Source organism: Ornithorhynchus anatinus, chromosome 3 (assembly GCF_004115215.2).
Source record: "Ornithorhynchus anatinus isolate Pmale09 chromosome 3, mOrnAna1.pri.v4, whole genome shotgun sequence".
Taxonomy (NCBI): Eukaryota; Metazoa; Chordata; class Mammalia; order Monotremata; family Ornithorhynchidae; genus Ornithorhynchus; species Ornithorhynchus anatinus.
Window position 1 is genome coordinate 954341 of NC_041730.1, and position 26015 is coordinate 980355.

Below are 26015 nucleotides of genomic sequence, written 5' to 3' on the forward strand. Positions count from 1 at the left end.
CATGGTAGCAGTCTGGATGGAGGGGGAAGGGTGGATTGTAGAGATGTTGTGAAGGTAGAACCAACAGTCAGAGGTTGTGGGTTCTAATCCCGGCTCTGCCATTTGTCCGCTAAGTGACTTTGGGTCACTTCCCTTCTCTGTGCCTCAGTTAGCTCACCCGTAAAATGGGGATTAAGACCGTGAGCCCCACGTGTGACAATCTGCTGACGTTTTATCTACCCCAGCGCTTAGAACAGTGCTTGGCACATAGTAAGCACTTCAATACAGCATCATCATCAACAGAATTCGGTGACAGAAGGGTCATGTGGGTTGAACAAAGTGGTAAGCTCATCCCTCCAGAATGCAACCTCGTTGTGGGCAGGGAATGTGTCTATTGTTCTCTCCCAAGCACTTAGTACAATGCTCTGCACACAGCAAATACTCCATAAATATGATTGAATGAATGGATGAACTGAGGTATTTACTGAGTGTCTACTGAGCTCAGGGGCTTGTGTTCAGCGCCTAGGAGAGTACTTGTGGTCCCTGTCCACAAGGAACTTACACTCTAAGGAGGAGACAGTTCCAAACAGCAGGAGCGGGAGAGAGACCGGTACCCAGCGGGAAGCAAGAAGGGGCAGGACGAGAGAAGCTGAATGCAGCATGGAGTGATAGAGCTTCCATGGGCTCACCGAGGGCAGAAGGCGGTGAGGAGGGGTTGGCACCACACAGGGCCTTGGGCATTCATTGGTAAGTCTTCCCGGAGGAGGTGGGATTGTGGATGGGGCCGTGAAGAAGGCGTGAGGCCTGATCTTTTTGAGTGGCCACACACATCTGCACACCAGCCTGCACACCCCCCTCCCCTGCACGGGAGCCCCTCCCTCTCTAGCCCCCTCCCGTTTTGGAGCCTTCTGGTAGCCAGCCAAGCTCACAGCTTTTCAGGCCTGGGTGCCACCGACCCGAGCGGAGTCCGAGGGGTTTTCCTCCTTGAGGGTTCACCCCCGGCCCCTCCCTCTTCTCGTCCCCCACCCCCGCCCAGATGTCACTGCCCCGAGCGAGGTTTTCCCAGGCAGATTTGGGCTCCCGAGGCCTCGAGTGACTTATGATTTCCTGGCACATCCCCAGCAGCGTCACCGGCTTGGCGGGGCCTCGACTCAGTGTGAAGCGACCTGGGCAGCTCCACTGTGGACACACAGACACACAAACATACACTCTCTCTATCTCTGTCTCAGACTGGTCTCTGTCCCTCTTCATCTATCTCTCTCTAGGTCTGTCTGGGCCTCTCTCGGTCTCCTAGGGGAGCGTGGAGAATGCCAAACAACCACTCTTCCCCCCTTCAAAGCACTGGGGATAGTGCAACAGTAGAGAATCTCTATTCTCTTAGAACAGTGCTTGGCACATAGTAAACGCTTTAACAGATCTTATTTTTATTCAAAGCTCTACTGAAAGCACATCTCCTCCAAGAGGCCTTCCCAGACTAAGGCTCCTTTTCCTCAGCTCCCCCTCCGCGTCACCTCGATTCGCTCCCTTGGCTGTCCCACCCACCCATCTCCCCGCCCCACAGCACTTAGGTACACATCTGTAATTCTATTTATTTATATTGATGCCTGTTTACTTGTTTTGCTGTCTGTCTCCTCCCTCCCCCTTTAGACCGAAAACCCGTTGTGGGCAGGGATTGTCTCTCTTCATTGCTGTATTGTACTTCCCAAGCGCTTAGTACAGTGCTCTCTCTGCACGTAGTAAGTGCTCAATAAATACGATCGAATGAATAAATGAATGAATATCTCCAGCAGGACTCTGGGCGGGGCGCTTCTACACTAGCATCATGGGCGGGCGCGGGGAGGCCAGTGTTCTGAGCGCCACTCCACCGCGGTTTTTCCCTTCCTTATGAGAACATATTCCCTCCCCCCGCATCCCCGCCCCCGGAGCTCTGTTCCCGGAGGGCCCAGCGATCCAGGCCAGCGCATTGCCTAGGAATCCCCCGGCCCCGGCTTTCCCAGGATGGGTGGGGTGGAGGGGATAGGGGCGGGCCCTGAGCGGCCGGAGTCGATTCTAGAAAAATTCCAGCTCTTGAGCCGCAGCCCTCAAGAGCCAAAACCTGCCCAGTGTCAGCCCTGCCCAGCCCAGTTCCACCTAATCCAGCTACAACTGGTCTGGGGCTGACTTGGGTTTGGCAGGGCGGGGGCGGGGGGAAAGGGGCTGGGGGCTGGGCTAAACTGGGGTGGACTGGGGTTGGCCTAGGCTGGACTGGGGGAAGGGACTAGGACTGGAAGATTGGGTTGGGTTGGGGGCTGGGACTAGGGGGTTGGAGGGCTGGGGCTGGGTTGAACTGGAGCTAGATTGGTGGCTGGGAACTAGAAGTCATTTCACTTCTCTGTGCCTCAGTTCCCTCATCCGTAAAATGGGCATCGAGATTGTGAGCCCCATGTGGGAGAGGGACTGTGTCCAACCCTATTTGCTTGTATCCGCCCCAGCGCTTAGTACAGCGACTGTCACAATAATGATGGTATTTGTTAAGGGCTTACTAAGTGCCAAGCGGATACAAGGTAAGCATCTTGTCCCACGTGGGGCTCACGGTCTTAATCCCCATTTTCCAGATGAGGTAACTGAGGCACAGAGAAGTGAAGTGGCTTACCCAAGGTCACCCAGGAGGCGTGTGGCAGAAGCAGGATTAGAACCCATGACCTCTGACTCCCAAGCCCATGCTCTGGAGCTGGAGAGCTGCGGTGGTGCTGGGGCTGGACTGGAGAAAGGTTGGGAGCTAGGACGAGGGGTTGGAGGGCTGGGCCGCGGTTGGGCTGAACTGGGGCTGGGCTGGGTTTGGGTTTAGGATTAGTGGTTGGAGGTCTGCGTTCGAATTGGGGCTGGATTTGGGGTTAGAGCTAGGATTGAAGCTGAGCTGGAGTCTGGGTAGGCTGGGGCTGGGGCTGGACGGGTGGTTGGGACTTGGAGCTGGAAGGCTGGGCTAGGACTGGGGCTGGGCCGAGATTAATAATAATAATTATTATTATTATGGTATTTGTTAAATGCTCCGTATGTGCCAGGCTCTGAACTAAACACTGGGGTGGATCCAAGCAAATCAGGTCGGTTACAGTCCCTGCCCCATTTAGGGCTCCCAGTCTTAATCCCCACTTTATAGTTGGGACTAATGATAATCATAATTATTATTATTATGGTATTGGTTAAGCACTTACTATGTGCCAGACACTGAACTAAACACTGGGGTGGATCCAAGCACATCAGGTCGGACATAGTCCCTGCCCCACTTAGGGCTCCCACTCTTAATCCCCACTTGACAGATGAGGAAACTGAAGCCCAGAGGAGTGAAGCGACTTACTCCAGGCCACCCAGCAGACAAGTGGCATCAGGATTAGAACCCAAGACTTTCTGACTTTCAGGCCCGTGCTCTAGCCACCACGCCAAGCTGCTGCTCTGGGGGCCGGGCTGGGTTGGGACGGGGGGTTGGCCTGGGGAGGAGGGGGCGGGGTCCGGCCGGGGAGAAGTCGCGCCGTCCAGGATCTCTGTGGGTTAATTCTCCCCCTCCCCGGACGCGCGTGTTTCGGAGTGTGACGGCTTCTTTGGCTCGGGGAGTCGGGATTTGGGTTGGAGGAGCAGACACAGCTCGCCCCCAGCCCAGCTCCCCGTCCTCGACCGCACCCCGCCATCACCCGAGGACAGACGCGCCCCTCCCCTGCGTGCGACCGGTCCCGCGTGGCGATCCGTGAGTCCACACGCGCTCCTGTCCGCCGTGGGGAGCGGGGTCTGGGTGGGGGGATAACGGAGCTGGGAATTGGGGGTGGAGGATCGAGGGGCTGGGGCCCGCAGGGTTGGAGGAAAGCGGGCTGGGAAAGCTGGGGGGCGGGGGAATCGATCAGTGGTATTTACTGAGCGCTTACTATGTGCCCAGCACTGTACTAAGCGCTTGGGAGAGTACAATACCACAGAATAAGCAGGCACGCTCCCTGCCCAGGGGGGCCAGGGCTTGGTGGGCTGGGGGCTGCGGTTGGGGGCTGGGGATTAGGGGGCTGGAGGTGGGCGGGCTGGGGGGGGGGGGAGCTAAGGGCTGGGGAAGAGGGGACTAGAGGTTGGTGGGCCTGAAGGCTAGGGTTGGAGGGCGAGGATAATACCAATAATACTAATGATGGTATTTGTTAAGCGCTGACTATGTGCCAGGCGCTGTATTAAGCGCTGGGACGTGCATTAAGCACTGGGGCACTTTACTAAACGCTGGGACACTCTGAGGAGCTGGAGGTGGGGTGGGGGCCGCTGGTTTAGGCTGGGCGTCCATCTGGACCGGACCTGGGGCCGGACTGGCTGGTTGAGAGCGGGACTCGGAAAATATTCGCTGTTCCAGGGAGAGCAGCTGGCACGGGGCTCGCACGTAGCGGCCTCCGCCCCCTCCGCCTCCCGCCTCTCCGCCCCCTGCCCATCCCGCCTCTCCTCCCCCTGCCCATCCCGTGCCCCTTCTCCGCACTTCCCCGGCCGAGGCCGCGCGGGGAACGGGACGGTGCCAGTCCGGATTTGGTGTCAAGGAGCGGGGCAATCTCCCGTCTCTTCTCGCCCCGCAGCTCTCCACTCGGCGCCTTCAGACTACCCCATTCCCTTCGGTTTCCCAATCGTCTGGGCCTCGTAACGCTTTCTCATCCGTTTTCCTTGCATCTTCCTTCCCCCTTCCCACCCTCGCCCCTGGCCTTCCTCTTCTCTCTCTTCCCTCCCATTCCTCCCGTGTCTACCTTGGATTTTCCTCCCGGGAAAATCAGGCTGCGGGGTAAATCTACCAGGAAAATCAGGCTGCGGGATAAATCTACCAGGGAAACCAGGCTGCGGGGAAACTAGGCTGTGGGCTCCATCTCCCGGGAAAACCAGGCTGCGGGCTAGATGATCAGCGCTTAGGACAGGGCTTGGCACATAGTAAGCGCTTAACCAATACCAACATTATTATTATTACTATGGGTTCATTCATTCATTCAATAGTATTTATTGAGCGCTTACTATGTGCCGAGCACTGTACTAAGCGCTTGGAATGGACAAATCGGCAACAGATAAAGTCCCTGCCCTTTGACGGTTTACAGTCTAATCGGGGGAGACAGGCAGACAAGAACAATGGCAATAAATAGAGTCAAGGGGAAGAACATCTCATTAAAACAATGGCAAATAAAAATAGAATCGGGGTGATGTGCATCTCATTAGAGAAGCAGTGTGGCTCAGTGGAAAGAGCCCGGGCTTGGGAGTCAGTTCACGGGTTCGATCCCAGCTCTGCCACTTGTCAGCTGTGTGACTGTGCCTCAACTTAACTTCTCCGTGCCTCAGTTCCCTCCTCTGTAAAATGGGGATTAAGACTGTGAGCCCCACGTGGGACAACCTGATTCCCCTGTGTCTCCCAGCGCTTAGAACAGTGCTCTGCACATAGTAAGCGCTTAACAAATACCAACTTTTTTTTATTAAACAAAATAAATAGGGTGATGAAGATATATAGAGTTGAGCGGACGAGTACGGTGCTGAGGGGGTGGGACGGGAAAGGGGGTGGAGCAGAGGGAAAGGGGGGAGAAGAGGGTTTAGCTGCGGAGAGGTGAAGGGGGGGGGTTGAGGGAGCAGAAGGACAAAGGGGGGGAGCTCAGTGTGGGAAGGCTTCTTGGAGGAGGCGAGCTTTAAGTAGGGATTTGAAGAGGGGAAGAGAATCAGTTTGGCGGTGGTGAGGAGGGAGGGCGTTCCGGGACCGCGGGAGGACGCGGCCCGGGGGTCGACGGCGGGACGGGCGAGACCGAGGGACGGCGAGGAGGCGGGCGGCGGAGGAGCGGAGCGTGCGGGGTGGGCGGGAGGAAGAGAGAAGGGAGGAGAGGTAGGAAGGGGCGAGGTGATGGACAGCCTTAAACTTTTATCTACCTCAGCACTTAGAACAGGGCTTGACTTGTTCTCATCCTAGCTCTGCCACTTGTCTGCTGTGTGACGCTGGGTAAATCACTTCACTTCTCTGGGCCTCAGTAACCTCGTCTGTAAAATGGGAAATTGAGATTGTGAGCTCCACCTGGGACAGGAACTGTGTCCAATTTGATTTGATGTAATAATAATAATGATAATAATGATGGCATTTGTTAAGTAGTTACTATATGCCAAGCACTGTTCAATCAATAGTATTTATTGAGCGCTTACTATGTGCAGGGCACTGTACTAAGCGCTTGGAATGTACAATTCGGCAACAGATGGAGACAATCCCTGCCCAGTAATGAGTTCACTGTTCTAAACGCTGGGGTAGATACAAGGTGATGAGGTTGTCCCACGTGGGGCTCACAATCTTAATCCCCATTTTACAGATGAGGTAATTGAGGCACAGAGAAGTTAAGTAATTTACCCAAAATTGCACAGCTGACAAACGGCGGAGCCGGGTGTTTGTATCCACCCCAGTGCTTAGTACAGTGCCTGGTACATAGTAAGTGCTTAATAAATACCATAATTATTATCACCTGAAGAAACCAGGTTGGAGAAGTTCCCACAATTCATTCATTCATTCATTCAATCGTATTTATTGAGCGCTTCCCGTGTGCAGAGCACTACACTAAGCGCTTGGAATGTACAATTCGGCAACAGATAAAGAGAGGGTGAGGCAGCCGAGCTGCCCTACTTCAAACCTGCGAGAGAGGCAGTGGGGCCGGGAAAGTCTACGCGCGGAGGGTCGTGGAAAGGGCGGGGAGCACCTGAAGGACGGTGAGGGGGCCCACGATTGGAGAGAGGTGGGCTGCGGCGGGGGGCTGGGAGGGGCGGGGGTTCACCATGAGGGGGTGGAAAAGCTCAGGGCCTTGAGTTTTCTCCCCCTAATCCTTCCCCTTCCCGTCCCTAGACCTCCACACGCCCAAATCTATGGGAAGCAGCCCAGTGTAGTGGACAGAGCACCTGGGATAGGCCTGGGAGTCAGAAGGTCATGGGTTCTAATCCTACCTCCTCCTCATGTCTGCTGTGTGACCTGGAGCAAGTCACTTCGCTTCTCTGGGCCTCAGTTACCTCATCTGGAAAAGGGGGATTGAGACTGTGAGCCCCATGTGGGTCAGGGACCCGATTTGCGTGTATGCGTCCCAGCATTTAGTACGGTGCCTGGTACATAGTAAGCGCTTAATAATAATAATATTGGTATTTGTTAAGCGCTTATTATGTGCCGAGCACTGCTCTAAGCGCTGGGGTAGACACAGGGGAATCAGGTTGTCCCACGTGGGGCTCACAGTCTTCATCCCCATTTGACAGATGAGGGAACTGAGGCCCAGAGAAGTGAAGTAACTTGCCCACAGTCACACAGCTGACAGGTGGCAGAGTCGGGATTCGAACCCATCACTTCTGACTCCAAAGCCCGGGCTCTTTCCACTGAGCCACGCTGCTTCTCTAACAATGCTTAATAAATGCCATAATAATAACAATAATCTCCCAGACCACCCGCTCAGCTAGCCCCCCGCCCCAAGGGGGAGGGGAAGGAGAGGTAGAGGTCTCACCCAAGGAAGACACCAACTAGGACTTGAGTTCCGAGCCCAAATAGCTCGCCCCCTCCCAAGCCCACCGCCCCCTTGAAGAAGGCTGGAGATGGGGCGGGGTTAGAGGGGGGGAGGGGGGAAGGGGGTGGCGTCTGGTGGGGCGGAGCAGCAAGAGTGATGGTAATTTATTGGGGATCCCCTTTCCCAGCCCCACAGCATGTAGGTCCATATCTATAATTTTATTTATTCGTATTGATGTCTGCCTCCCCCCACCTCTAGACTGTAAACTCGTTGTGGGCAGGGATTGGCACCGTTTAATAATAATAGTACTGTGGGCAAGTCACTTAACTTCTCTGTGCCTCAGTTACCTCATCTGTAAAATGGAGATTAACTGTGAGCCTCTCGTGGGACAACCTGATTACCCTGTATCTACCCCAGCGCTTAGAACAGTGCTCGGCACAAAGTAAGCGCTTAACAAATACCAACATTAGTAATAAGAGAAGCAGCGTGGCTCAGTGGAAAGAGCCCGGGCTTGGGACTCAGAGGTCACGGGTTGGAATCCCGGATCCGCCGCTTGTCAGCTGGTGTGACTGTGGGCAAGTCACTTCACTTCTCAGTGCCTCAGTTACCTCATCTGTAAAATGGGGATTAAGACTGTGAGCCTCACGTGGGATAACCTGATTACCCTGTATCTTCCCCAGTGCTTAGAACAGTGCTCGGCACATAGTAAGCGCTTGACAAATACCAACATTATTAGTAAAGAAGTTAAAACTGTGGTATTTGTTAAGCGCTTACTATGTGCCCAGCACTATTCTAAGTGCTGGGGTAGACAGCGCTGCAGACTGTAGACTGTATTGACATAGTCCCTGTCAATCGAATCAGTCCCTCTAATCAGTAATAACTGACTGATCATAGTAATAATAATAATAATGATGGTATTGGTTAAGCACTTACTCTTTGCCAAACACTGTTCTATGTACTGGGTAGATACAACCCTAAGAAGAAAAGTGGCGTGGCTCCGCGGAAAGAGCACGGGCTTGGGAGTCAGAGGTCATGGGTTCGAATCCCGGCTCTGCCATTTGTCAGCTGTGTGACTGTGGGCAAGTCACTTCACTTCTCTCTGCCTCAGTTCCCTCATCTGTAAAATTGGGATGAAGACTGTGAGCCTCGTGTGGGACAACCTGATGACCCTGTATCTCCCCCAGCACTTAGAACAGTGCTCTGCACATAGTAAGCGCTTAACAAATACCAAGATTATTATTATTATCATTACAAGGTAATCAGGTTGTCCCACATGGGGCTCACAGTCTTCATCCCCATTTTACAGATGAGGTAACTGAGGCACAGAAAGGTTTAGTGACTTGTCCAAATTCACACAGCTGACAAGGGACAGAGCAGAGATTAGAACCCACGACCTCTGACTCCTAAACCCGTGCTCTCTCCACCAAGCCACGCTGCTTCCGGTGATTAATTCGTGGTGAGCTGAACTCAGGTGGTCGAGGCAGTATGGGCCCTGGAGTGGTTGCTAACAAAACAGTAGGTGCCCAGTGTGGCATTATTTACATAATGGGCATCTACTAGATGCCCACTACAGGCCTCTGCACATGGTTGGTGCCTTTGCAGCCCTCTGCACACAAATAGGCAACCAATACAACTCTCTCTACCCAACTGACACTCTGTACAAAGCATGGCAGACAGTCAGCCCCCAATCAAATTATTATTGGTCTAGTAGATAGACCATGAGCCTGCGAGTCAGAAGGTCTGGGTACTTGTCTTCTGTGTGACCTTGGGCATGTCATTTCACCTCTCTGAGCCTCAGTTCCCACGTGGGACAGGGTTTGGGTCCAATCCGATTTGCTTGTATCCAGCCCAGCCACTTAGTACCTGGCACATAGTAAGCGATTGACAAATACCGCAATTATTATTATTATTGTATTTGTTAAGCACTTACTATATGTCAAGCAGTATTCTAAGCGCTGGGATAGATACAAGATCATCAGGTCGAACACATGCTGTGTTTAGAGAGGCAGCGTGACCTAGTGGAAAAGAGCATGGGCTGGGGAGTCATAAGTACCTGGGTTCTAATCCCGGCTCCACCGTGTGTCTGCTGTGTGACCTTGGGCAAATCACTTCACTTCTCTGGGTCTCAGTTACCTCATCTGTAAAATGGGGAGTGAGACTGTGAGCCCCATGTGGGACTTTGTCCAATTTGGTTAGCTTATATCTACCCCAGTGCTTAGAACAGTGCTTGGCACGTCGTTAAATGCTTAACGAATACACAATTATAATTACGTTGACATCACCTTGTTGGGGATCTGAGTGAAATGACCATCTCCCTCTGTTTCTCCCAGGCCTGCCCAGGAAGCAGAGAGATCATCGTCGCAGGCAGAGGTGACGTCCCTGGACCACACTCCGGATATGGCAGGGAACGGATCGGGCTCGTGGGAAACTGAGCCCCCCAAGGCAAGTGTCCACCTTTAATCGGGTGCAACCTCTGATAGGGGGTGGACTTCTGACACCACCACAAACCCCGGGTCTCTCTTTTATGGTATTTAAGTGCTTATTATGTCCCACTGGGATAAGATACAAGTTAATCAGGTTGAACACAGCCCCTGTCCCACACGGGGCTCATAGACTAATCCCTGTTTTTCATATGAGGGAACTGAGGCCCAGAGAAAATAATAATAATAATAACGGTATTTGTTAAGCACTTACTATGAGTCAGACACTGTTCTACGCATCGGGGTAGGTACAACACATCAGGTTGGACACAGTTCCTGTCCTACACAGGTCTCACAGGCTTAATCCCCATTTTACAGATGAGGGAATTGAGGTACAGAGAAGTTAACTTGTCCAAGAAGTGACTTGTCCAAGGTCACCCAGCAGACAAGCGGTGAAGCCGGGATTAGAATCCAGGTCCTTGTGACTCCCAGGCCCGTCTTCTATCCACTCACTAGGCCACACTGCTTCTCTTTAATGATTTAGCCAATCCTTTGGGGGTGGATCTGGATTAGAACCCAGGGCCCTCTGATTTCCAGGCCCAGTGTTCTGTCCCCAAGGCCGTGCTACTTCTTAGAAGAGGTTCTTCCCGGGTTCTTGCCACTAAGCCACGCTGCTTCTCTAGGATAAGGTAGTGGTGATCGAGCTGCTGTCTGCTTTCTTAGCTTCCAAAACCTGAGGTTCTTGTCCCCTAGAACTCAGTTTGTAACTAATAAGGGACCAGGGAATGAGGGACCAGAGAATGAGGGGCCAGAGATTATCATTTTCATTGCCCACAAAGTTGACCAGCCCACCATAGAAGCAGGATGGTCTAGTGGATAGCGTATGGGCCTGGGAGTCAGAAGGACTTGAGTTCTAATCCCAGCTCTGCCACATGTCTGCTGTGTGACCTTGAGCAAGTCTCTGTGCCTCGGTTACCTCATCTGTCAATGGGAATTATGAATGTGAGTCCCATGTGGGCCAGGGACTGTCCAACCTGATTAACTTGTATCTGCCCCAGTGTTTGACATATAATAAGTGCTTAACAAGTACTATGATTATTACGATGATGCTATCCCCAGTAAGGTAGTCTGCCAGTAGGGTTCTGTCCAAACAGCTAAGCCACTCACGGATCCAAAATGCAGATTTTATTTTCAGTTCTAAAAGTGAATTAAAATGGAGAGCCAAGTCCAGAGATCCTGGGAATATAGGAAAGCTCAGAGGTGCCAGGGCTATAGATAGCTAAATCCAGAGGCTCTGAAACTCTGAGTCATTTATTAGGAAGGCTGAGCACTGGCACAGATGAAGCACTATCATCCTCCACTGACAAACTTTCTCCCTTTCTCTAACAATGATCATAATGTTGATATTTGCTAAGGGCTTACTGGGTGCCAAGCACTGTGCTGGGGTAGATATGATGAGATAATCAGGTCAGATAAAGTACCTGTCCCTCATCTGGATCACAATCTAAGCAGGAGGGAGAATGGGTATTTAACCCCCATTTTACAAATGAGGAAACAGAGGCACAGAGAAGTGACTTATCCAAGATCACACATCAGGCAGGTGGCAGAACCAGAATTAGAACTCAGGTCCTTTGACTCTCAGGGCCTCTGACTCTCAGGGCCTCTGACTCCCAAGCCTGTGCTTTTTCCACTAGGCCATTCTGTTTTCTATTTTCTTCCCGCCCCTCCCCCGCCATTTATTTGTCTTTTTCTCTAGGCACAGCATTCAGAGTACTGTTTTGGGCGCATCGTTTTGAACGAGGAAGGGTGGTCCATGCTATTTTACTGGCTGAGAGTCAGTGATGGATAAGGGAGAATCAGGAGTGTGGGATAGCCCATGCTGGGACATTTGGAGAGAGACAGAAATGGAGAAGGGAGAGTCAGGAGTGTGGTATTGTCAGTGCTAGATCACTGGTGGGGAGAGTCAGGGATAGAGAGGGGAGAGCCAGGGGTGTTGGATGGCCGGTGCTGGGTCACTCGGGGAGAGTCAGAGATAAAGAGGGGAAAGTCAGGAGGGTCGACCGTGCGTTCCTAACCAGGAGGGTGGGTGTCTAGCACACAGTCCCTCTCACTGTCTTGGTACCCCAATCGGGAACAAATGGAAATCCCGAGTTGGCGAGTCTCGGGAATGAAATGACCTGGGATGCAGTTTCCGAGAAGCGGTGTGAGAAGCTGCAGAGAAGCAGCATGACTTAGTGGCAAGAACCCGGGCTTGGGAGTCAGAGGACATGGGTTCTAATCCCGGCTCCGCCACTTGTCTGCTGTGTGACCTTGGGCAAGCCACTTAACTTCTCTGTGCCTCAGTGACCTCATCTGTAAAATGGGGATGAAGACTGTGAGCCCCACGTGGGACATCCTGATGACCTTGTATCTACCCCAGCGCTTAGAAAGGTGCTTGGCGCCTAGCAAATGCTTAACAAATACCATCATCATCATTATTATTATTCAGAGGGTCTCAAGTCCTGGCTCAGGATCCTTCCCCGAAATGTCAGTCCCAGCCCAATAGGCCGTCCTGCCTCCCCCAAACTCCACATCTCTCGGACTTCCTGAGGTCTCCAGTGGGGCTCAGATTCCCCATGGCCTTGGATCCCCGAGTCCCCCCGACCCCCTCCCTCTGCAGCCCTCCCGTCGCCCAAGCAACGTGGCTCAGTGGAAAGAGCACGGGCTCGGGAATCAGAGGTCGTGGGTTCTAATCCCGAATTGGTCAGCAGTGTGACTCTGGACAGATCCCTTCCCATCCCCTCAGCACTGTACTCGTCTGCTCAACCGTATATATTTTCATTACCCTATTTATTTTGTTAATGAAATGTACATGGCCTCGATTCTATTTAGTTGCCATTGTTTTTACGGGATGTTCTTCCCCTTGACTCTATCTATCGCCATCGTTCTCGTCTGTCTGTCTCCCCCGATTAGACCGTGCGCCCGTCAAATGGCAGGGACCGTCTCTATCTGTTGCCGACTTGTTCATTCCAAGCGCTTAGTACAGTGCTCTGCACATAGTAAGCGCTCAATAAATACTATTGAAATCACTTCTCTGTGCCCCAGTTCCCTCATCTGTAAAATGGAGGTGAAGACTGTGAGCCCCACGAGGGACAACCCGATTCATTCATTCAATAGTATTTACTGAACGCTTACTCTGTGCAGAGCACTGTACTAAGCGCTTGGAGTGTACACTTCGGCAACAGATAGAGACAATCCCTGTCCAATAACGGGCTCCCAGTCTAAACGATAAAGTCGGTATTTATTCAGCGCTGACTCTGTGCCGCGCACTGTTCTAAGAGCTGGGGGGGGGGGGATACAGGGTAATCAGGTTGTCCCACGTGAGGCTCACCGTCTTCATCCCCATTTGACAGATGAGGTCACTGAGGCACCGAGAAGTGAAGTGACTTGGCCGAAGTCACACAGCTGACAGGTGGCGGAGCCGGGGTTAGAACCCATGACCCCCGACTCCTAAACCGGGGCTCTTTCCACTGAGAGCGCGTAGAGCAGTGCTGGGCGCATAGGGTGAGCTTAACAAATACCATCGATATCGACAGGGAGTAATAATAATAATGATGTTGGTATTTGTTAAGCGCTTACTATGTGCCGAGCACTCTTCTAAGCGCTGGGGTAGATTCAGGGGAATCAGGTTGTCCCCCGTGGGGCTCACAGTTAATCCCCATTTTCCAGATGAGGTCACTGAGGCCCAGAGAAGTGAAGTGACTCGCCCACAGTCACACAGCTGACAAGTGGCCGAGCCGGGATTCGAACTCATGACCTCTGACTCCCAAGCCCGGGCTCTTTCCACTGAGCCACGGCTCTGGGGTCCGTCCCCTTCTTCCCCCCAGCCCCCGCAGGATGGGGGAGGTGACGCTTCTTCTCCTGTCCCCTTAGGGGTCCCCGGCGCCGGAGAGGGGCGGGCCGCCGCCTTCCTACCTGGGGGACTTCGTGGGGTCGGAGGGTCTCTGGACGTCCCCGGTCCCCGCCGTGGTTTCCTATCTCCTGCTGCTCGTCTGCCTGGTCGGGCTGCTGGGCAACGGACTGGCCCTCTACCTGTTCGGCTTCCGCGTCAAGAGGAACCCGTTCACCGTCTACGTGCTCCACCTGGCCGCCGCCGACCTGGCCGTGCTCCTCTCCCAAGCCGTGCGCGCCGTCGAAGACGTGGGCTGGCCGGAGGGCCCCTTGGCGGCCTACCTGCGCTCCGTGACCACCACCGTGGGGGTCTTGGCCTTCCTGGCCGGGGTGAGCCTCCTGGCGGCCCTGAGCGCCGAGCGTTGCGCTTCGGTGGTCTTCCCGCGCTGGCACCGGGGCCGGCGGCCTCCGCACCTGGCGGCCACCACGTGCGCCCTGCTCTGGGCTCTGTCCTTCGTGTTGACGGCCGCTCACACCTACCTCTGCGCCTTCCTCCCCCAGGCCGGCGGCCAGCGGGCTCCCTGCGGCCGCGTGAAGGTGGCCCTAGGGGTCGTGACCTTTCTGATCTTCACCCCCGTCATGGTCCTGTCCAGCCTGGGCCTGATCGTGCGGGGCCAGTGCCTGGAGCGGAGGCCGCGGGGCGAGAGGCTCAGCCACGTGGTCCTGTTGGCCGTCTCCGCCTTCCTCTTCTGCTCGCTCTTCATGAGCGTCAACTGGTTTCTGTCCTGGGTCTTCGCCATCCCGGCGCCCTACCCGGGCTACGTGGTCGAGCTGTTCGCCTGCGGCCACTGCGGCGCCAAACCGGTGCTCTACTTTCTGGCCGGCAGGGACCGGCCTAAGGGATTTTGGGAACCGCTGAGCCTCGTCCTTCAGAGGGCTCTAGGGGACGAGGCCCAGGCCGGCCCGGGGGACGGCTTGACCCCCAACACCGTCGCCTTGGAGATGCAGTCGGAGACGCAGCTGGGTAAGGGCGGGGACCCCGCCTGAGAGGGTGGGGTGGGGGGTCGGGGGCTGGGTGGAAGGGTCGGGACGGGACAGAGGCATCCTCCCCCACCCCGCCCCCCGCTCCGTGCCTGGCCTCTAGCTTCTGGTGGGGGGGGGGGGGGCACCGGCCTGGAGGCTCCAGGGGTCCCTAGAAGGATCAGCCAGCCTTCCCCCCACTTCCCTCCGGACCCCGACCCTGGTCTCCTCCGCCAGCGACCGACAAAGAAACCTTCCGCAGGGTTCAGGCCCAAGCTCCCTCCCCCTCTTCTCCCCACCTCTCCCCTGGTTACTACTTGCTGGCTCCCACTTGGGGGTGAGAGGCTCGCAGTGAGCTTCGCCGTTCCATCCTTCCACTTCCCAACACCCCCGGGAAGGCTCCCTCTCAACCGTCCCAACGCCCCACCCCCTCAGCTCTTTCTCCCTCTAGATTCCCCCTTCTCTCGGCTTCTGATCCTGTTCTCCTCTGGGACCTTCGAAAAACAATTTTCTTTATGGTATTTGTTAAGCGCTTTCCAGGTGCCAGGCACCGTACGAGGCGCTGGACTAGATTCAGGCTAATCAGTTTGGATACAGTCCGTAACCCATAGAGGGCTCACAGTCTTAATCCCCATTTTACCGATGAGGTAACTGAAGCACAGAGAATGATAACGAGGGATTTGTCAAGCGCTTACTATGTGCCAAGCTCTGTTCTAAGCGCTGGGGTAGATCCAAGGTAATCAAGTTGCCCCACGGGGGGGAGGGGGAGGCGGTGTCACAGTCTTCATCCCCATTTTACAGATGAGGGAGCTGACGCACATAGAAGTTAAGTGACTTGACGAAGGACAAGTGGAGGACTCGGGATTAGAACCCAGGTCCTCTGCCTTCCGAGCCCGTGTTTTATCCACTAGGCCACACTGCTTTCATCTTTTTCCTCCCACCTTCCTTCCCCCGGAAGCCCTCCTGAGCCCTCCACCCGTCCCCTCTAAGAGAAGACCCCTCCCCCTCTACTGAACCCCCTCCCTCCCTCCCCCAATATGGATCAGGTGACTCTCTGGGTTAGTGAAGCGCGTCCAGCCTGGACCAAGAGCTTCCCCAAGTAGGCCGAAAGCTGGGCCCCAGGCCTGGAGGATCCTGGACAGAGGAAGGAGAGATCTCTCTTAGGCAGGCACCGCTGAGGCCCAGAGGTGAGGGATCCCAAAGCGACCAAAGGGGAAGCAACAGCTGTGGGCGGAGTAGGTGGTCCAGGAGGAGCAGGTCGTGGGGCAGAGAAGCTTGGGCCATCTCGGGCAGGAGCCTCAGGGAGTGCAGCCCTGAAGCAGGGATCCCTAGAGGGTAGAGGGACGTGCCCCATGAACAGTCCAAACAACAGTGGGAGGGATGACAAGACCCTGGAAAACCCGGCTTGGGCCAGGGGTCTCCAGGAGAAGAGGGGTCTCAGGGACCAATTGCAGGAGCTACCCTCTCCCCCTTGGCTATTCTGGGGGGAGGTCCCCCCAGGGGATGGGCATGGCCGGGGCCACCCACTGAAGCTGCAACTACTGATAGAACTGCAATTATATCATTATTATAATTAAATATTGGTTCTTATCAATTGCCTTTTTTTCTAGGGGACGGGGAGGGGAACAGAAAGGGATGGGAAATTTGTCTGCTCTCTGCTATATGGAATCTTGGTTATTTTGGAAATCCTTCAATGAGGGACATGGGGGAAGGGAGCAGTGGTGTGTGTGTGTGTGTGTGTGTGTGTGTGTGTGTGTGTGGGAAACAACTCTTGTCTACAGCCATTAAATAAAATTACTTTTAATCAAGTTAATTCTCGTAATCAATGACTGTACTTCCAGATTTAATCACCAAGTTCAGTGCATTCCTTTGTGGGGCTCTGTCTTAACTGTGAAACATTTTAATTGTGAAACATTTCTACTATCCAAAGAAGCCAATTCTACCTGTCGTCGCCAAGGACATTAGCCCTTCACTGGTCCTCAGCTTTGGAGGGGAGAGTGGCCAGCTGGCTGGAGTCCCCAGACGAGATGGGCTCACCACCCAAGTAGTCTGGGGGCATCAAGGGCACCACTCTGAGGTTTCCCCTCAGCCCAAAGCCAGCCTGGGAGTCAGAGGACATGGGTTATTATTATTATGGTATTTCTTAAGTGCTTACTTTGTGCCAGACACTCTACTAAGCGCTGGGTTCTAATACTTGTTCCGCCACTTGTCTGCTGCGTGACTTTAGGCAAATCACTTCACTCCTCTGGGCCTCAGTTCCCACATCTGGAAAATGGGGAATAAGACTTGGGAGACATGAACTGTAACCAATCTGATTAGCTTGTATCTACCCCAGCGCTTAGTACAGTGCCTGGCACGTAATAAGCGCTGAACAAATACCATAAAAAAACCAACGAAACGCAATGGTGATAACAGGGTACTCAAGCAGGTGATAGAGGAATCTCATGCCCCTCATGGGACAGCTCCCACAACCCCACCCCGAGCTGGGGGGAGAGGCTGGGTAGTGTCTGCTGAGATGGTGCATCGCCTCCTGACAACTCCAGCTTTCTCCCCACTCCACTCCGTGATAAACCCACCCACAGGGGAGGGGGTCTGCTGAGCCTCCGGGGGTGGTGACCCCGGGCTGAATCTAGGGGACGGGAGGTGGGGAGAGGCTTCCTTCCAGGGAAGGTGGGAGGGGCGGCTCTCGGTTTTTGGGCCCTGGAAACTCACGACCCCCGCCCCACGGCCCGCCCAGTCCGAGCCCAGGCCCACGGGACCCTCTCTGCAAGTCTTCGCGACTCTCAGCTAGCGCTTAGTAAGGTGCCCTGCACACAGTAAGAGCTCAATAAATACGATTGGATGAATGACTCCCCGCCGCGCTGCTAGTCCCATGGGAGATTCCGGGATGCAGGGGCGGCAGGCCCCCCCCCGGAATAATACTATACTATATTATATTATTACAACATATTATTATATTATACTATATTAATACTATTAATACTATATATAATATATTAATATTACAGTATATTATTATTACAATAATAATAATAATGATGATATTTGTTAAGCGTTTACTATGTGCCAAGCACTATTCTAAGCGCTGGGCTAGATACAAGGTAATCAGGTTGTTCCATGTGGGGCTCACAGTCTTAATCCCCATTTTACAGATGAAGTCACTGAGGCACAGAGAAGTTAAGTGGCTTGCTCAAAGTCACACAGCAGACAAGTGGCGGAAGGGGGATTAGAACCCACCACCTCTGACTCCCAAGCCGGTGCCCTTTTCATTAAGCCACGCTGCTTAAGTGTGTGTGTGCGTCTGTGTATGTGTGTCTGTGTATGAGTGTGTGTGACTGCAGTTGTCTGTGTGTGCATCTTTGTATGTGTGTATGACTGTTCTGTGTGTGTATGTGTGTGTGTGTTTATGTGTGCATGCGTTTAGGGGACGGAGGTCTCAGCTGAGGGTCCTGAGGTCACAGCTGAGGGTCCTGGCCTCCATGGGGGCTGATCTTGGGCCTGTAGGCCGGGCCAAGCAAGGACACGGTCATTCATTCCTTCATTCCTTCATTTAATCGTATTTATTGAGCGCTTACTGTGTGCTGAGCACTGTATTAAACTCTTGGGAAAGTAATACAACAACAATAAACAGTGATATTCCCTGCTCACAACGAGCTTACAGTCCATAGGGTCATCTTTGGCCTGGAGGGAATCTTAATAATGTTGGTATTTGTTAAGCGCTTACTATGTTCCGAGCACTGTTCTAAGCGCTGGAATCTTGCCCCTTGGAGGGAATCTTGGAGGGAATCATTAGCGGCAGCTGCTGACTGGCGGCCAGAGGGACAAGCATGGGCCAAGGTTGACCCCGGTGCGGTGGTCCCGGGGTGGGGGCCGGTTTCCAGCGGAGACCTGTGGGGCCTTTGATAGGATTTTCTCCCAAGTGTCTTGCCCGTCCAAGGACCTCGAGGAGCGGACTGGGAAATTCTACCCAGTGGATGATGGCTTTGCTGTCCGAGCCTCCCTCAAAATCCCGACGGGCTACAACAACCTCTCATCCCAGCAGCACGACATAGTGGATGGGAGCTTGGGCCTGGGAGTCAGAAGGTCATGGCTTCTAATCCAGACTCTGACACCTGTCTGCTGTGTGACCTTGGGCAAGCCACTATACTTCTCTGGGCCTCAGTTACCTCATCTGGAAAATGGAGGTTGAGACTGAACCCCACTTGGTACAGAGACTGTGTCCAACCTGGTTTGCTTGTATCCAGCCCAGTGCTTAAGACAGTGCCTGGAATATAGTAAGCGCTTAACAAATGACATAATTATTATTATCATTATTTCTCTGGGCCTCAGATACCTCATCTGTAAAATAGGGATTGAGACTGTGAGCCCCACGTGGGACAGGGACTGTGTCCAACATGATTTGCTTGTATCCACTCCAGCGTTTAGTATCATGCCTGGCACATAGTAAGCGCTCAACAAATACCACAATTACTATCATTATTAATAATAAATAATAAATAAATATTATTATTCTGGGCACCAGCTCCCATTCGGGACAGGGCATCTCCTGCCCTGTAACCACCATCCCAGGCCTGGCATCCCGAACCTCCCTGGGCCTGGGAGTTGGGGTCCCAGGGACCCCACGTGGGTCCAGGTTCTCTGCCTCCGTCTCATCCCACCCCCAGCTCTCTCCCAAAGGGTCAAACCAGGATGAGCCCCTAGGGACTCCCAGGCTCCCGCCCTAAGCGTCGCCCCCTCTGCTGCCGCCCAGAGATGATCCTACATCTCCGAAAGGCGCCGTGACAAACACTGTTCTCAGCGCTGGGGTAGATACAAGTTAATTAAGTTGGACATAGTCCCCGTCCCCCTGTCCATTCATTCAGTTGTATTTATTGAGCGTTTACTGCATAAAGAGCACTATACTATCGCTTGGAAGAGTACACTATAACAATAAACAGACACATTCCCTGCCCACAATGAGTTTACAGTCTAGAGGAAGAGGGAGAACAGGCATTGAATCCCTATTTTGCGAACGAGGAAACTGAGGCATAGAGAACTTAAGTGACTTGGCCAAGGTCACACAGCAGGCATTTGGCAGAGTTTGGATCAGAATCTAAATCCTCCGACTTCCAGGACTTTGATATTTCAACTAGACCACACTGACTTTAGTAAAGAGCAAGCAGTGCAATCGCCTCGTCCTTCTTCTGCACCTGTGGGTGTGTGCGGGTCTGGGGACGGGTCCGTGAGCGCTCTCCTTTCCCTCCCCCATCCCCGCTCCTCGACCTGGGCTCAGAGAGTTAGGCCTTTCCCTCTTCCCTCCCCCACTGAGCGTCCGTGGGGGAGGAGCTTCGGAGCAAATCACTTACACCCCCCCATCAATCAATCAATCAGTGGTATTTTTTGAACACATTGTGTGCAGAGCACTGTACTAAGCCCTTGGGAGAGTACAATACAACAGAATGATCAGCATTTTGGATCCCCTATAGACTGTAAACTCACTGTGGGCAGGGAACATGTCTACTAACTCTGCTATATTGCACTCTCCCAAGCAGTTAGTACAGTGTTCTGCCACACAATAAGTGCTCAATAAATATCACTGATTGATCGATCCTTGTGTGCTACTCTGTCCTCTCTGCCCTCACTCCCTTACAGCCTCTCAGTCCTCAGCTCCCTCTCTCCCACTTGACCCCCCTCTCCACCTCGCCTCAACTCTGTTGTTCTGGAGCAGAGCTCAGATTCTCCCATCGCAGGTGCGGACAGATTCTCCTTTCCCTGGCCCGGTCAGGAGCTCGCTGTGGGCAGAGAATGAGTCCATTTATTATTATTTTGTACTCTCCCAAGCGACTAGTATAGTGTTCTACACATAGCACTCAGTAAATACGATTGAATGAATGACTTAATGAATTTACCCAACCTATTCATTCATTCATTCAACAGTATTTACTGAGCGCTTACTATGTGGACAGAACTGTACTAAGCGCTTGGAATGTACAATTTGGCAACAGATAGAGACAATCCCTGCCCAGTGACGGGCTCACAGTCTAATCGGGGGAGACAGATCCTAGATCTGACCACATTCTCCCAGCCCACAGGAATGGATCCTGAAGGGCCGTTTAGCTCCGGAACGTTTCCCAGTTTCCCAACCTCAGCTGGTAATTTTCCGTTACCAGCCTCAGATGAGTTTGTTCCTACCCCTGCGCTTAGTACAGTGCCTGTCGAACAGTAAGCGCTTAACAAATACCATTAAAAAAACACAAGAACAACAGTAACAAAAACAACAGCCTACAGGCAGGCAAATTCCTAGAAAAACTGCGAGCAGCCAGAAAATTCCGTGACTCCTCCCCTCCTCGGCATCTCCCTGGATTATTTCACGATACATCATATCAGGGGGCACAAGGCGCCCTCTTCCGTCCGAATAATCTGATTCTTATACCTATCCCAGCGCTTAGAACAGTGTCTTGCACACAGTCCTTAACAAATATCATTAAGAAAGAGTGGAAATCAGGCCGAGAGAAGGGGGGAAGAGGCTGGGGCATTAATTATTTATATTAGTGTCTGTGTCCCCCTCTAGATTGTAAACTCGTTGTGAGCAGGGAATGTGTCTGTTTATTGTTATATTGCACTCTCCCAAGCGCTTAGTACATTGCTCTGCACACAGCAAGTGTTCACCAAATACGACTGAGTGACTGATGACGGAAATCAGTTTGAGGGGGAGGGGGAAGGGGCTGGGGGATGATAGAAATGAGGCTGGAAGATTGTAGAAATCAGGCTGGGGGAAGAGGGGAAAGAAAATCAGGCTGAGAGGAGTGGGAAGAAGCTGGAGGTTGATAGAAATTGAGTCGTGATTTGATTTCCCTCTCCCACCTCCCATCCCCAAAATGGACTCCACCTTTCAGGACCCTCCCCAGGGTCAATACATTTCATTCATTCAATAGTATTTATTGAGCGCTTACTATGTGCAGAGCACTGTACTAAGCGCTTGGCATGTACAATTCGGCAACGGATAGAGACAATCCCTGCCCAATGACGGGCTCACAGTCTAAACGGAGGGCAGATGTTCCCCCACTCCTCAGTGGGTGGATGGGAGAGGGAGGGTCCCAACAAGGCCTGGGCAGGTCCTCCACACCCCTCTACCCTCGGGGGAGGCGGGAATAAATCTCCCTTTGGAACAGACGAAGAAACTGAGGCCCAGAGAGGGTCAGTGACTTGTCTGAGGTCACCCAACAGGCCTGTTTGGGAGCTGGGACCCCGGGGGGATAGTTGTGTGCTCTCATCCCATCACCTCCCCTTAGTGACCTGATCCGCTTAGTGGACAGAACACAGGCCTGGGAGTCAGAGGGGCCTGGGTTCTAAACCTGGCTCCACCACTTGTCTGCTGCGTGACCTTGAGCAAGTCATTTTACTTCTCTGTGCCTCAGTTGCCTCATCTGTAAAATGGGGATTAAGACTGTGAGCCCAATGTGGGACAGGGACTGTGTCCAATCCAATTACCTTGTATCTACTCCATTGTTTAGTACAGTGCCTGGCACATAGCAACTGCTTAACAAATACCACAGTTTTTATTATTCCAGAGTCCAGGGTCCAGGGTCCAGAGAGGGCCAGAGGAACTGCCCTAAGGAGGCCCTCTCCCCCGAGTCCCCTGGAGACCACGGTCTCTGACACCTTCCCAACAGGAGGGACTCAGGATAGAAAAAGTCTGGGGCAACTTGACAGCTTGGGCCTAGCCAGATGGTGCCACGGGAGGTCACCTGGCTGAAGGTTTTGGCCGCTCCAGGGATGAAGAAGTCCATGTAGAAGCAGTGTGACTTGGTGAAAAGAGCACAGGCCTGGGATTCTGAGGACCTGAGTTTTAATCCCATCTCTACCACTTGTCTGCTGTGTGACCTGAGGCAAATTGCTCAACTCCTCACATCAGTTTCCTCTTCTGCTGGTGATTCAATGCCTGTTCTTCCTCCTTCTTAGAATGTGAGTCTCATATGGGCCAGGAATTGTAACCAAATTGATTATCTTGCATCGACCTCAGCTCTTAGTACAGCTCTGGGCACATAGAAAGTGCTTAACAAATAACACAAATATTATTATCCTTCCCGTCTCTCAGGCCCGCAATCTCGGTGTCATCCTTGACTCGTCTCTCTCGTTCACCCCACACATCCTATCCGTTACCGAGACCTGCCGGTTTCACCTCTACGATATCGCCAAGATCCGCCCTTTCCTCTCCACCCAAACGGCTACCTTACTGTTACGGGCTCTCGTTATATCCCGGCTAGACTACCGTGTCAGCCTTCTCTCTGACCTCCCTTCCTCCTCTCTCGCCCCGCTCCGGTCTATTCTTCACTCCGATGCCCGGCTCATCTTCCCGCAGAAACGATCTGGGCATGTCACTCCCCTTCTTAAACGACTCCAGTGGTTGCCTATCGACCTCCGCTCCAAACAAAAATTCCTCACTCTAGGCTTCGAGGCTCTCCGTCACCTTGCCCCTTCCTACCTCTCCTCCCTTCTCTCTTTCTACCGCCCACCCCGCACGCTCCGCTCCTCTGCCGCCCACCTCCTCACCGTCCCTCGGTCTCGCCCATCCCGCCGTCGACCCCCGGGTCACGTCCTCCCGCGGTCCCGGAACGCCCTCCCTCCTCACCTCCGCCAAACTGATTCTCTTTCCCTCTTCAAAACCCTACTTAAAACTCACCTCCTCCAAGAGGCGTTCCCAGACTGAGCTCCTCTTCTCCCTCTACTCCCCCTGCCATCTCCCCTTTACCTCTCCGCAGCTAAACCCTCATTTTCCCCTTTTCCCTCTGCTCCTCCACCTCTCCCTTCCCATCCCCACAGCACCGTACTCGTCCGCTCAACTGTATATATTTTCGTTACCCTATTTATTTTGTTAACGAATTGTACATCGCCTTGATTCTATTTAGTTGCCATCGGTTTTTACGAGATGTTCTTCCCCTTGACTCTGTTTATCGCCATTGTTCTTGTCCGTCCGTCTCCCCCGATTAGACCGTAAGCCCGTCAAACGGCAGGGACTGTCTCTATCTGTTGCCGACTTGTTCATCCCAAGCGCTTAGTACAGTGCTCTGCACATAGTAAGCGCTCAATAAATACTATTGAATGAATGAATATTATTATTATGGGACATTGGGCAGTTGGGAAAGTCCTCTCCAGAAAACTGGACGTAGCCAGAAGGGACTCACTGGGAAGACTGGAGATCAGACTAGCTAGTGTGGCCTTGGATTAGTCACAGAACTTCTCCATGCCTCAGTTCCCTCAACTGCAAAATGGGGATTCAATCCCTGTTCTCCTTCCTACTTAGAGGGTGAGTCCCATGCGGGACTTCATTATCTACCCCAGCGCTTAGTACTCTGCTTGGTACATAGTAAGCACTTAACAAATATCCCAATCATTGTTGTGATGATTATTTAACTGCTTCAGGTCGATGAGGAGGGTGTGATGGTGGGGATGGCAGAGAGTATAAATTCTTGAAGTTCTGTTACTTCCATTGAACTATCCCAAGCATTCCGTATAGCGTGGGTGTCCTTCTCCCACAACACAAGCGCTGATGGGTGATGAGGATGATGATGGCAGGGGTATTGATGAGGATGCCAATTATAACTTTATTATAGCCTTATTAAAAGCATATCCCCTCCAAGAGGCCTTTCCTGATTAAGCCCTCATTCCCTCTTCTCCCACTCCCTTGTGCGTCACCCTTGTATTTGATGTGCGCCCTTTATTCACAGCTCCCTCAGCCCCACAACACTTATGTCCACATCCATTATTTATTTATTTCTATTAATGTCTGTCTGCCCCTCTAGACTGTAAACTAGTTGTGGGTGGGGAGTGTTTCTGTTTAATAATGACGATATTTGTTAAAAGCTTTACTATGTGCCAAGCACTGTTCTAAGCACTGAAGTAGATTCATACAAAGTAATCAGATTGTCCCACATGGGGCTCACAGTCTTAATCCCCATTGTACAGATGAGTTAACTGAGGCCCAGAGAAGTTAAGGGACTTGCCCAAAGTCACACAGCTGATAAGTGGCGGAGGTGGGATTAGAACCCATGACCTCTGACTCCCAAGCCCAGGCTTTTTCCACTAAACCACGCTGCTTCTCATTACTGTTTACTATTGTACTGCACTCCCCCAAGCATTTAGTACAATGCTCTACACATGGTAAGAGCTCAATAAGTGCCATTGATTGATTGATGAGGGTGATAAGTAAGGTGATGATGATCGAGTGGATAAGGAGGACGGTGGTGATGACATGGTGGTGATAGTGGGGATGGAGATGGTGGTGAGAGGATGGTGAGGAGGAGGAAGATGTAGATGAGGGGAGCAGCGATATTGTTGAGGAACACAAGGAGGACAGGGATGATGAAGATGAGAATGGTAATGAGGAGGACAGGGATGAGGATGGGATGATGATGAAGATAGAGATAATAATAATTATGGGTTTTTTATGGCATTTGTTAAGTGCTGACTATGTGCAAAGCACTGTTCTAAGCGCTGGGGAGGATGCAAGGTGATCAGATCGTCCCACGTGGGGCTCACAGTCTTAATCCCCATTTTACAGATGAGGTCCCTGAGGTCCAGAGAAATGAAGTGACTTGCCCAAAGTCACACAGCTGACGAGCGGTGGAGCTGGGATTAGAACCCATAACCTCTGACTCCCAAACCCGGGCTCTTTCCACTGAGCCATGCTGCTGCTCGAGGAGAGCGGAGATGAGGAGGAAGGTGATGGTGAGGAGGATGGGGAGGAGGAGGAGGGAGGTGAGGAGGACGGTGAGGGTGATTTGGGTGGCGAGGCCGGGGATGCCGGCGGGGGTCAGCGGATGGGGTTGGTGAGGGCCGGGGAGGTCTCCCTGCCCCAACTGGCTTTTCTGGCGCAAGGCCCCGAGCCGAGTTCATTCAATTCATTCAGTAGTATTTATTGAGCGCTTACTAGGTGCAGAGCACTGGACTAAGCGCTTGGAATGGACAATTCGGCAACAGAGACCATCCCTGCCCAATGACGGGCTCCCGGTCTAAGCGGGGGAGACAGACGGCAGAGCGAAACGGAAGAAAACCAACCAAGACAACATCATCGAGATAAACAGGATCGAGGAGACACACACCTCATTAACCAAATAAATAGGCTACTAAATAACATATACAGACGAGCAGAGTGCCGAGGGGAGGGGAAGGGGGGTGTCTCCGCCCCGAGCGCATCCCGGCTTGGCGGCGGCCCCGGGGGACCACAGAGGGTGTCTGTGTGGGCTCGCTGACCGTGGGCCGGGCCCGGCCGGGG

General features: G+C 52.9%; 1 protein-coding gene across 1 annotated transcript; it reads left to right on the forward strand.

Moving 5' to 3' along the window:
- The first annotated feature begins 3463 nt into the window (after window positions 1-3463).
- LOC100087065 (mas-related G-protein coupled receptor member F) lies at window positions 3464-14797 on the forward strand. Its single transcript, XM_029059311.2, has 3 exons — window positions 3464-3697; window positions 9782-9893; window positions 13784-14797. Exons 2-3 carry the CDS (start codon window positions 9849-9851, stop codon window positions 14786-14788), a joined length of 1050 nt encoding a protein of 349 aa, XP_028915144.1. The 5' UTR covers window positions 3464-3697; window positions 9782-9848; the 3' UTR covers window positions 14789-14797.
- The last annotated feature ends 11218 nt before the right edge of the window (window positions 14798-26015 follow it).